At 35.5% G+C, this 13212-nt stretch overlaps 1 protein-coding gene across 4 annotated transcripts in view; it reads left to right on the forward strand.

Annotated features, from left to right (window-relative positions):
• DOCK4 (dedicator of cytokinesis 4) overlaps positions 1–13212 on the forward strand; it is a 253261-nt gene that overhangs the window by 176242 nt on the left and 63807 nt on the right. For all 4 annotated transcript variants that reach the window (XM_021384917.1, XM_021384919.1, XM_021384918.1 and 1 more), the window contains 3 exons: positions 2254–2381; positions 4554–4688; positions 9335–9433. In XM_021384917.1, the coding sequence (XP_021240592.1) occupies positions 2254–2381; positions 4554–4688; positions 9335–9433 (362 nt within the window). The remainder of the gene's footprint in view (positions 1–2253; positions 2382–4553; positions 4689–9334; positions 9434–13212) is intronic.

Below are 13212 nucleotides of genomic sequence, written 5' to 3' on the forward strand. Positions count from 1 at the left end.
GCCAACTGTATCCTGGGCTGCATTGAAAGAAGCTGGTCGAGGGAGGTGATCCTGCCCCTCTACTCTGAGCTGATGAGGCCTCACCTGGATTACTGTGTCCAGATATGGAGTCCTCAGTACAGGAGAGACCTGTTGGAGTGCGTTCAGAGGAGGGCCACAAAAATGATCCAAGGGATGGAACACCTGTATTTTGAGGGCAGGCTGAGAGTGCTGGGGCTGTTCAGCCTGGAGAAGAGAAGGCTCTGAGATGAACTGATAGCAGCTTTTCAATATAAGAAGGAAGGGGAACAGATTCTTTAGCAGGGTCTATTGTAATAGGTCAAGGGGAAATGATTTCAATGTAAAAGGGGGAGATTTAGATCATGTTGTCATGGTTTTATGGTTTTCCATCAGTATTCCACATCAGAACATCATGCAGTGCACTGGGAGTTAAAGGGTTAATGCTGCAGTTCCATGGATTGTCAGTAGTTCCAGTTTTCTGATCTCAGAAGAGCTGAATGAACTACAACTCCCAGAAGACATCATTTTTTTGTTTCCATTTTCTGTTTGGAGGGAAAGATAAAATTGACCGGGAGACTGCCCTTTTTGCTCTTTTTGCTCTCTGACTGCTTTGCCTACAGCATTAGAGTAAAGACCTTGGTTTCAGAAACTCTCTCTCTCTCTCTCATTTTATTTGATTTATTAGCTTCAATTCCAAACATATTGTATTATATTGTATTATCTCACATTCCACTATTATATTTAGTAAACTAAGATTTTTCCCTTAGCTCATTGCCACTGTTTTCCTCATCTAGTCCCATCTCCCTACTTTTTCCCTTCCCTCCCAGCTCTTTTTACCCAAGGTGTGGGTCTGTGGGTCCCTTCGCCCCCTTGTCACTAGGCCGAACCAGGCCAAGCTGTGACATGGGTATAAGGAATAACTTTTTTACAGTAACAATGTTGAGGCACTGGACCAGGTTGCCGAGAGAGGTGGTAGATGCCCCAAACTTGGAGACATTCGAAGTCAGGCCGGAGGGGGCTCTGAGCAGCCTGATCTAGCTGTAGGTGTCCCTGTTGGACTGGATGACCTTTAAGGGTCCCTTACAATTCAAAAGTTTCTGTAGTTCTATGATGGAGCTTTGTATCTCTTGCCTCCCAGAAGAGTATTTGCCATAGAGTCACAGGCAGCTTTACACACTAAATCCTTCATCTTACCATTGACTACATGCAACATGGTAATGCTTGTATAAATACCAGGAATGATACCTAGTTGGAAAAATGATTTTGAAGGGGAAGTTTTCTTGCTAGATTTTTAGGAATTCAATTCTTAGTAAATAATTCTGTTAAAAAAACAAAAGTATATATATGTATCGACAGATAGGTAATCATCTTTAATGTTTTAGTACAGGCAATCATTCAAGTATATTTCTAGAGAGCATCATTTCTCAATTAATGAAAACACCTAAAAAGAAAACATGAAAACAGGTAACACCCTTTTTTTATCAAGTTGTAGACAGGTGTTTTATGTTATAACAAGTTTAAGTGTTAGAACTCTTCTCATTTAACATCGTTCAATTGTAAGAAGAAGAAGGAAAAAAAGTAGTGTTTTTGAAGTTCTTTCATCACTTTGACAGAATTCAGGACTAAAAATAGCACCAAGGAGCTGTGTTTAGAAAATGAAATACGGGAAAAGCAAATTACTCAATGTAGACTCCAGTACTCTAAATTGCTTATATGCAGTAGGAGTGAGGAAACTGGGAAAGGAAACATCGTCAAAGAAATCTGAAAGTACTGCTGGTCTGAAAATCAAAACTCATTTGCAGAATAACATAGCTCCAGGATAAAGTCTGTTGTGACTTTGGCATGCAAAGGGATCCTGTCACATAGCAGGAAACACTAGAACATAATTCCACATTGCTTTGAATAAAGTATTATTATGCTGCGATTTTTGTTTGTTTGTTTTTAAATGATCATTCAATAAATACATTATTTCTGTTGTATATATTTTGCTCAGTAGTGTTTGTCTCCATCCATGGTACAATTTACTGCCTTTCAGCATATTATTCATTCTTTAAATACTTACTTTTAGTTTATATGAAATTATTAATTAAAGGCTTCTGCTTAACCAAAATGTTGTTTCAAGCATGTATGTAAGTGCTTTTGGTTTTCAGAAACACAGTTCTGAACGGTGTTCAGGACTTATTTGCATGCCTGTATTAAACTGAAATGATTCTATAAGAAGGTCCTACTCACAGGCATTTTCATTTATTTCAGATTCACGATATATTCTTCTTCCAGTAGTTTTACATCATCTCCACATGCATTTACAAGAACAGAAGGACCTTATAATGTGTGCACGTATCCTTAGCAACATATTTTGTCTCATCAAGAAGAACAGCTCAGTAAGTAAACACCATGTTACATCCATAAGTTATTGAAGTTTTTTAAATGGCACGCAGTAATGACTCAAGCGGGACCTTGACCAAGAACATTTTAAAGAATTCTCTGTGTAATATTCTACATGAATATGTAATTTGATTTCTCAAGCACCTTTTTTTTCTTATGCAAAAATATTTTAATTGTAGTGCATTATTTTCCTCCAAGCCTTGACACTTACTGAATGTTGTGTTGGACAGAAAAAAAACATCAAAAAAACATCCACTTTCTTTTAGAGGTATATTATATTGTGAGTTATTTAATCATAGAAGACATGAAGATGATATAGGGAAGGAACTGATAAGGATATTGCAGGAAGTGTTGAAGCTGGGGATTAGTTGGTAAATTTTGTGGCCTGCTTCTAATGTTTGTCTTTGCAAATTCATCTGTGAAAGCTGCATGTAAGAGCTAGCTTAGGTAGGTATATTGCAAACATCATCAAGATGATGGTGAAGTTCTGACAGGCAACTAAGGTAACAAGAAACATGCATTGCTTGTATGTGGTGCACTACATACAAATCAGGGTCAGCATACCTTACACTGTAATGCACTGTTGAACTGTTGTGTTTGTTTCTTCATTTTGAACTACTGTTAGTAATTAAAGTTGTACAGACATTGATTTGATGTAGATGTGACATGCAACTTTGGCACCACAACATTCTTACTGCAACTGCTCTTGTTATTAGTATTAGTACCTCTTTACAAGAGAAAGGGATAGATAATAAAGCATTGCTGTGGTTTTGGGCTTGGAGAAAAGCTTGTATGTCTGGTCTTAACTTCAGGAGAACCTTCAAATGAAGTCACCAAGCTCTTTGTCATGAATTCCAGAGATGTGTACAACCTGAATTTGATGTCTGCATAAAACTCTCTCCAGTGTGCAGGACATTCAGATATTATTTTCAGCAGTCTTTGAGTCACTTAGAGTTGTAACAACTTGATGAGTGCTGTAAGATTTTAGTGGATCAGTTTAGAGCTTCATTCCTTCAGTAGTGATCCAGAATATCAGAGGTTGATGGAACAAGTGAATTTATAGGGAGACATTGTTGAAAACTGTTCTTTTTTCTGTTGGCCATTCTAACAGTAGTTTGTACGTGAATCCTCACATCTTGGCACAGCAGTTCCTCAACACACTGAATACTGCCTGCTTTCCTAACTAGCAGAGTTAGAAGTAGTTTGACACTATATGAAATGACAGAGAACATGGCCGTGACATTTGTTTCATCTTGAGTTCAAACAAGAATTTTGTTACAAATCATATGCTTAGGGTGTGTAGGAGGAAAAAATAAAGATCTCACTCCTACACTTTGATGCCAGTGGAGTTGAATGATTCTGTTTGTCAGCTGAGTTTTAGTTTGGCTGTGTGCATTTGATTATGAAGTGTTTATTTCAGCAAAGAAATATCATCTTAGCTGGTGGATAAAATGGCTTAGAGGAAGATGGTGTTGTCTGCTGCCTTGGAGACAGAAAATATTGCTGAAGCAGGGAAAACATATTTCCATCTGATTTAGAAAGGAAACTTGACTTCATCAAGTGTTTTCTTGTGTCTAATTAAGATATTCATGGTCTCTTTTGGTGATGAACACTTCGGCTCCTTTGCACTGCTGTTGTGTACAAGTTGTAGTCTTACATAAATGACTGATTTATTTGTGTTGTTCAGCTGACAGAAAGCAGTGTAGCTGGTCCTTACTGCTGAAGCAGGTCTTGAAGGTTGAGCACCGTCTGTTTGTTTCTGGTGGTAGTTTAAAAGTGTGAAAACCTAATTCTACTTTTTGGACTTTAAGCCTCACTTGCCAATTTCCTCAGAAAATACATGGGCATTACCTATTATAACCTTGACTGAAAAACCAACCTATATTATTTTAAACATCAATTGACAATAGGAATGTGCTAATTTGATGAATGTTTATGTTTTAAATTCATCCCCTTAATGGTCCTCTGTGTTTCAGTACAATGTAATTGAAAACAGTTAAGATAACGTCAATAGAGTTAAATAATATCTTAACTAGAGAAAAGTCCTTGTTTCTCAAATGAAATATTCGTAACAAAGCTATTATTTGTTTCTAAAGCCATGTCAAAGGATATATTCTTTTGCCCATCTTTCTGTTTTTATAATTTAAATATTTTATTTATTTTTCAAGGAAAAATCTGTTCTGGAAGAAATTGATGTGATTGTAAGCAGCCTGCTAGATATTCTGCTAAGGACAATACTAGAGATCACCAGCCGACCACAACCATCAGGCTCTGCTATGCGCCTTCAGTTTCAAGATGTGACTGTAAGTTTCTTACAGTGAAATACCACACAGTTGTTTCTGGTTGAACTGGTTGAAATACTGGATTGATGAGAATTCTGTATTTATGTCACAATGGTAATATTTTGTGTATAAAACAGTAAATGAGGAAAACAAATAAAACTTTTTATATTTTATTTGTTTTCAGTGGAAATGTTAATTTTTTTAGTTATATTTATTTGTATATTTTGTCATTTTAAAAAAGTTACTTTTTAGGTTGTTTCAGAGAATTACCTATTTCACTGTGTTTCTTTTGTTGACATTTTTAATAGCTTTCTGAAGCTCTCACTAAATTTGATTTCCTGAAAGTGGAAAAGTATCAACTAATAACAGTTTTCTTCCTAAAATGCATACATTTTTTAGATGACGAATCAGCTCTGAAAATGGCTCCAAAATATGTGGTGCTAGCCTGTACAAATCCAGATTTATTAGTTGAAAGTTATTTTGTTGTTTCCGGGCCTGAGCATTTGAGCTTTGTTTCTATCACTTGAAGTAGAGCATGGAAGATGGATTTAGAAGATTAACAAATGATATTTTGGTTAATATGATATAACAAGCCATGCAAATTAGAAGGTTGAAATTGAGGCATTTACACAAAAGCTAATCATGAGTATTGATGAAACAAAATGAAGTGTTAATTTGCTTTGCTTTCAGTAATGTTCCCAGTTCGTTTTTGAAGGGCAAATCGGTTCTAATATGGCAGGGGACATGATCCCAGTATGAACTGAGGGCTTAACATTGTGTGAACGGAACTTACTAGGCCTTGTGATTTGCCATCTCATTATACATTTAATTAATTGCCTGATTTTACATTATAACATTTTTTGTTAACAAATACACAATTGCTTTTCAAACTAAAATTCCCTCTGAGATCAAACATTTCAGAAAGCATTTAATACCTGTGAAAGAAATGTGTTGCTGTCTTTTCTGTTTTTGTTTATTTTACTTTTCTGACAAAGAACAAACGTTACTTGCAGTGTTTATGGAGCTGACCAAGTTCTGTAACAGGATAACACCACGCTTTAATCACTGTGATTCAGTAGGACAATACATCTAAGAGGTTTTTTTCTTTTTTTTTTTCTTGTGAATTACAAATTAATGTTATCTTGTTAATTTATATCCATAGGTTTTATTACTCAAACTGAACAGTCCCGATTGCTTAATAAAATAGAAAATTTAATCTCCAGATCAGGCTCTGAGCAACCTGATCTGGCTGTAGATGTCCCTGTTCATTGCAGAGGAGTTGGACTAAATGACCTTTAATGGTCTCTTCCAACTCAAAAGATTCTTTGATTCTCTATCAGATCATTTCTAGAAATCTCAGCTGAAGGAGCAGTTGTAGTAACAAAGTCCTAGTCCAACAAAGTCCTGTGTTTATTGATTTATTCTGATACATCCATTTGCTTTCAGGTTAAGTTTTTGTAAAACATCATGACAGCCTAATTCTTTCACAGTATCAAAAAATTAGATTGAAACTACTTTCAAGTTTCAGATTTTTCTTTTTGTCCACAAGAAAAGCCATGTCATTGTTAACACAGGCATCTGAAAGAAAACTTAATGTGGAAGTGACTCACAGCACAGCATAAGGCAATTATATGCATTTATGTAGAAACATCATGCAGTATGGGTTTATGGCAACACACTGAGCCAGATTCTTGGAACTATTTGTAGAGCAAGTACGATGAAGTACAGAGTACTGCAGTAGAGTCTGTTCCAGTATGTTACCATTATTTCAAGCTGCACATATTATAAATAGCCTTTGAGAGATGTGTTATGTCAGTACACAGGGTAAAACTCTATCAAACTTGTTTCATCAGATATATTCTGGACATAGTCAACACATCATGGTGTGATCTTCTAGGCCCATGTCTCACTGCTCCTTTGCAGTTTACAAGGAAGCTGTGTAAAATCACTCAGCAGCAAGTTGACTGTGTGGTTTCATGGCTGCACCTTTTTTTTCTTTTTTTTGTCTCAAATAGTTTTGGTACCTTGGTACCGTTTCCATTTGCAGCAAGCAGGACAGTAACTTGCAAGATGGATGCAATGCTTCAAACTGAGCACAAATAAAACTTGTCTCGGGGGGAGACCTGGGGAGGGGTCAGTGTTACAGAAGCTGTACTAAGTAACGTTGAATTAAATGCAAAGGTGAAAGTGAAGCTTATACTTAAGTTCATTTAGGATGTCAGTGATTTCGATGTTTAGGTTTTCTTAAGAAAAATGAGGTTGCATATAAGGAGGTATCAGAGGGGAAACCAATTAGAGCAAGTGTTTTTTTTATTTGAAATCTTGGAAGGTCAGAACCTGAGAACCTGAATTGCAATTTAATTGTCAGCTTCATATATTTGAATAGTTATGCTTGTTCAGTGAGACACAGAAAATTACATAAAGGTTCTACCTAAGAGAGGGTTAGGTGAGGCTGTGTGATTTGGCTTGACTAAGGACAATGGAATCTGATCGTCATGGTTGTTATCAAGGTGATTTTGTGTGTGAAGTTAGCTTCTGTGCACCACTGACATATGGCATGACTAGTTATTCTTTGACTAGCCCTGGAAGAAATCTTAACAAAATATGGTTTCATGTTGAGTTCAACAAATGTAGATGAACATTCATTGTTATTTTAAATACTAACTGCCTGTACAGCTACCAAAGTTTGAATGAAAAGCTCAAATGTAGAAGTAAGTTAACAATTAGCTGAAGGTGGTACAATTTTAAAGCTTATCTGTCAACTGTGGTAGTGCAGCTTTTTATAATAGACTGCAATTTTTCATACACTAAGTCAAAGTAAATTTGGGAACATTGAAGGTGGCTAGAAAAGATTGCTCAAAATGCTTAAGCTAGAAGGGAAGTGTTTGGAAGATTCATAATCAAATTTTGTCACTCAAGCTGGCAATCAGGTAAGATTACTCCCATACTTACTTTGCTTACTCTGGCTAATTAGCCAAATCTGAATTGTCTCAGATTTTATAACTGGAATAAAAGTCTCCAAAAATTTTGTCTATTTAGTTGAGCTTAAGTTATATTACATGGCATGATAAAATCATTTTCAGACTAGATACAATGAAATTGCAACTACAGAAAAAAATAATAATAAAAGACCGAAGTCGTTTTGATCTCTGAAAAGAATCTGATAGGAAATAAATTTTCAAACATCTTAGGGATATATACAAAATAACAGCTGTAACCTTGGTGATTATGACCAGACCTTAAAGGTTAAGTATGTAAACTATGGATATTGTTTTGAGAAAGCTGTGTTCACTATGCACAGGTGGTTTCACAGAAAGGTAATTAATGTGGGAGCATTATTTCCATGTAGAATCTTGCTATGAGCAAGGCATAATTATTATTTTACCACTATTTTGTGTGGTAAAGCAAGCACCTCACACACCCCCAAGTATATGAGGTATAATCACAAGTGTATTAACCCTTCCAGTGTAAATGCCAGATCAGCCATTCCTGTGAAGATATATTCCTTCTTTTTATCTTACATTGTGCCTTTAATGAAAGATGGGGAAAACTGTTGCAAATTTTCACTTGAAGAACTAGTGAAAGGCAGCATTTTAAAGTAATATAAATCTGTCCTTCCTGTCTTGTTCCCTGTTTCTTGTGGATAGGGGGCTGAAATGTATTTCCCATTTTTACAAGCATACATGATACCAGAATTACTCTTTTATGGCATTGAGATGTGGTCTAGACCTTTCACTCTTTCCTGTCCTCATCCACTCTGCAGTCGGACCATATTTATACCATTCACTGTTTCTTCTCAGTCCAAAAGAGAAGAAGCAGATGGCAAAGAGAGGGAGAACCTATTCCTTCCCTTAATATCTTTGTTGTTTGATTGCTCACTGGAGAAAATCAGAGCAGTTCTCTACTTTTATATTCCTTCATTCCATGCTGTTCAGGTGACATCCAGGATGTGCATCTGTTACAGGCAGGGAGAAATCCATGGAACAGCCCACAGCTTCCTTGGCTACATCCTGGAGCATACCTTTCCTAGAGTTTGAGACGTGCTGTGTAGAGTGAATCCAGAGGTCAACACAGTGGGAGCGAGTGTGCCCACCCAGTCGTTAAGCTGGGTTTAATGAGAAATTCCATAGCAAGTCCAAGAAAACTTTTTATCAAAAACATTTTCATTTTTTTTCCAGTCCTATTAATGAGTTTTCTTTTGAACAAATATGATATTTTAATTTTGAAAAAATCCCAGCTATTACTTTCTTAAAGGAAAATAATAGGACTCTTCCCAGAATTGCTGCAAAGTATTTCTATTTTGTTTCAAAACCGAGTTGATTAAGAGGTTGTAATTTTAGCAATCTTAATAATCTGTTTAAAAATAAATACATAAGAAACAAATGGCAAATCAAACTTTCACTGCTTTAGCTCTTCTGGAACTATTTCAAATAGATTTTGCTGAGCAAGTGAACTGCTTTGAGAGGAAATTAATTCTTTAAATTGGAAGGATGTTCCTAGCTAAATTAATGTATTTTCATTAAATATGGAATAATGTTTTTTAATTGTATCATTAATTTCCTTCACAATTTTAAATTAATTAAAATGCTTATAATATGACAGTTTAAGCACAAGTGCAGAAGACGTTATAATCTATAATGCTTCTCTTCATGGCTATATCTAAACAGGGGGAGTTTGTCTCCTGTTTGCTGTCACTCTTGCGACAAATGACTGACAGACATTATCAACAGCTTCTTGATAGCTTCAATACAAAGGAGGACCTGAGGGTAAGTAAAATAAATGTTTTTCTACTTGTTCAGGTCTCTATTAGATCTAATGGTTTCTCTAATTAGATTGTCTTTTAGATTTCTCTCTTTCAGAAATTTTTGTGCTTTGGTGAAACATATTTAAATGCAATCTGTTTTATAGATTATCTAACTTTTATCCAGATTTCCATATGTACTGAGGTCAACTCTTATTATGAGGCTAGGATTCTATTGCTTCTGTGGTGACAGATGATAGACTAGGGATGGGAGGACTTTATAATTGTTTTAAAGCAATAAACTTAACCTCAGATCTTGTTTTATAGATAATGGCAGTCTAATATTACGCAGTTCTGCTTGATTCTTTCTGATATCCAGTTATTTGTTTATTTCTCTTATTTATTTACTTATTTATTCATCTAGTTATATATGCCAGTGGCAAACACACAGCTTGAGAAATGCATATTCAAATAACTATTTTTCTTAACTGTGTAGCAGGTCCATTGGCATGTTGTAATGTTTTCCCTGTTTGATTATGGAAGAGAGTAGCTGCAAAGCTTTTTCAGAGCAGCTTGTGCCAATTTTATTGATGGACTTAACGAGTTCATGGAGATGCAGTATTTTGAATTCCTTTTTGGAAGAGGAGGATGGATTAAAGAGGAAAAAGAAAGACGAAAAAAGAAAAGACTAGGTTAAGGTTACTTGCGTAACTTGACATAACACCAAGGCTTCCAATCTGCTAAACCCTGAGAAACTAGTATAGAACCACATTTGGTCTACATAATAAATCTTATTCAGGCAATGGCACAAACAGGAGAGTCATACTATCATAGTGTGATAGTATATTTTTTGATGTTACTTTTGAAGCTATGATTTATAAACTCTGAAATTGAAAGCCTAGTCACGGTGCAATTCCAGATTTTCTTAACTGCTCATAGCTGCTTAGAGCTGTTCTGAAGAGTGCATACCATTCATTAGTGCCTTTTCTTTGTAGTAGCATGATCAGGCTGAGTTTTGAAAGGTAGAAAAAAATATTGCTGAGAAAGTTATTTCTATCATGAGGAAAAAGTACTACCATAGAATGGCTTAGGTTGGAAGCAACCTTAAAGATCATTGAGCTCCTACCCCTCTGCCATGGGCAGGGTTGCCTCCCATGAAATAGATCAGGTTGCCAAGGGCCCCATCCAGCCTTGCCTTGAATGCCTCCAGAGATGGGGCATCCACAACTTCTCTGGACAACCTGTTTCAGTTCTCACTACCGTATGAATAAAGAGTTTTTTCCTAACTTCTAACCTAAATTTCTTTCTCCCTTAGTTTAAAGCTATTCCCCCTTCTCCTATTAAAAAACAACAGCAAAAAACCTCCTACCTAGAAGTTAAACTGGGGGGACATTTTTATACTGTTACTACTGTAATAGTAAAATGACCGTCTGTTTTCACACAGGTAATTACCTAATCCTTAGGTAATTATTAATCTATGTTGTGGAACGTAGGCATTTTTTTACTGAAAATATTTTCCCTACGTTTGAATTCTGAGCTGATATATATTCTTAGGGTTAGATTTTTATATTTGCTGGAGGTTTCAAACTTGATTTCTATGTTTGGTATATCTGTGAAGTACAGTGTTGAGTTTATTCAGACTTCTGTGATTCTAGAACGTGAAAATCTCTAGAATTATTGCTTGAATGGTGTTTGATTTGAGGCACATTTATATTCACTACACATACATATGCTATTATTATACAAAGACATATGGAAAGTAGCTATAGCTAGTGCCATCAGCTGTCAAAATAGAGGTTGTAAGAGTTCAAGTCCAGAGTTTATTATTCCCATTCCGATCTCATCAAATCAGCATCAACTCCACCAGTGATTAAGTGGCAGTATGTTTGATCATAATTAATGCAGCACTCCTCTTCTGAATCTTAAATAATATAAGAAAGAGATTTTTCGCTAACTTGGAAATATCAAATATCACATAAATGTGACTAACAGGAAGAGGGAAAGATGAGAGCTAATGTGTTCGTCTGACTCTGCTGTTAATCATGAAGTGACTGTATATTTCTTAGGCTATCACAAACAATCTTACCGCTTACCTCTGTACTTTGCTCTATTTGCCAAATGTGGAACTTCTTTTGTACTGCTTTAAGGCATGCTCTTTAGGAACTGACATCAATATGAATAAAAGAAGATTAAGAGTGTAAATATTTGTGATATTTTTATTGGAGGTGATTTTAGAGACTGAAATAGTAATCATAGTTATTATTCTTGTAGCTATTTGAGTACATATTTTGGAATTTAAGCTTCAGTGGTAACTAGCATCAACTTGTTGCACTTTTGAATCTTCTTTTTGCACCATGAGCAGTCAAACTGGATTGGGTCTTCTCTAAGCTACATTGCAGATTAGATATAACACAGAATTTGCAAGTGACTTATCTGAGTGTAACCCACTTTGAATTGCTATCTGCTGTGCTTTTTTTGCTTTGATTACTTCTGTTTATAGGCATCCCTCTATTCTGAATGATTGGGCACTGATTTCACAAGGTATTTCTTCTTTCTTTGACTAATTCTCAAGTAACTATATCTAGTGCTTGCATAAATGCATACTTGCACTGCATTTGTGGTACTATTCAAAAATTATCTCCATCAAACCACTTCTCCAAACAAAAATTCACTCATGTAACTACTTGTAAAGAAGGAAATGAAGGTTGTTGTTTATCCTATTGAAGCATATCTTCAGTTCTTTTTGATAACAGTCTATACCAAAAGTATTACAGGCCATTTGTAGTTTGTTCATCACAATATAGCCAAATGAAGTTTGAAGGAATTACATCAATTTAAAAATGACACCTATATCTGTACATTTTTGTATGACACACATCTGAGTGATGTTTATATAAGTGGCAGTTTACTGAAAGATTTTTTCTTAAACTAAATAAGTAATTGACACAATGACTATTTTTATTTTAGTCACTTCTTCCGAAGAGTCAGTTATTTTCCACAGAAAGTAGAAGATGGAAAAATCATTTTATATTTAAAAATATGCAAACAAAATAAGAAAGAGATGTCAGGAGATTCACGGCTGATTGGCAGCACCAGAGACTATATTTCGTTCACTTTTTGATACATGTAATTTAATAAGGCAGTAATTTCAAATGATTCCTTTTGTTTATATTTCAGTATTATTTTAAAGATATGCTCACTTTGCTTACCACAAAATATGATCTTCTTCTCTTAAATATATTTTATAGCAATTTACATAACAGAGGCTCCCATGTAGGCGGATATTTGTTGCCACAAAAAAGCTCAGATCTAGCTCAGATCTAATTTATAACAAAAGTTAACAGAGGAAATTATAAATAGGAGAGAAGTAGGAAAGTGAATGAGAAAAATAGTGTATGTTAGCATAATGCAGCTTTGACCACAGCAATATGGCTTTAGTTAATATGAATGGTTTTTTAATTATCAGGTTAAAAGCTGTCAGAAGGCCTAATCTTTATCTGCTACTGGTGTGCACTAGATAATGTATCAGAATAGATATATAGGAGAGATCTAATGGAGGAAAAGATAATATTTCATGGGGCTGTGTGTGAACTTTACCAGCTCTCTATTCCCTTTCTTCCAGCAAAAGGAGCCCAAACAGGGTAAGACAGGTGCCAGAGCCTAACACCAAATGCAATGTATTACACTGTTCTCTAATGGCCACTGGGACAAAGGCCTTGTGGGGTTGGTTAGCATGGGGAATATCTCTGTTGAAGAAGCTCAGTATTACCACCATTCTTCTGCTGTGATGCAAATGTATCCACT

The sequence above is a fragment of the Numida meleagris genome, chromosome 1 (assembly GCF_002078875.1).
Source record: "Numida meleagris isolate 19003 breed g44 Domestic line chromosome 1, NumMel1.0, whole genome shotgun sequence".
In the NCBI taxonomy this organism is placed as follows: Eukaryota; Metazoa; Chordata; class Aves; order Galliformes; family Numididae; genus Numida; species Numida meleagris.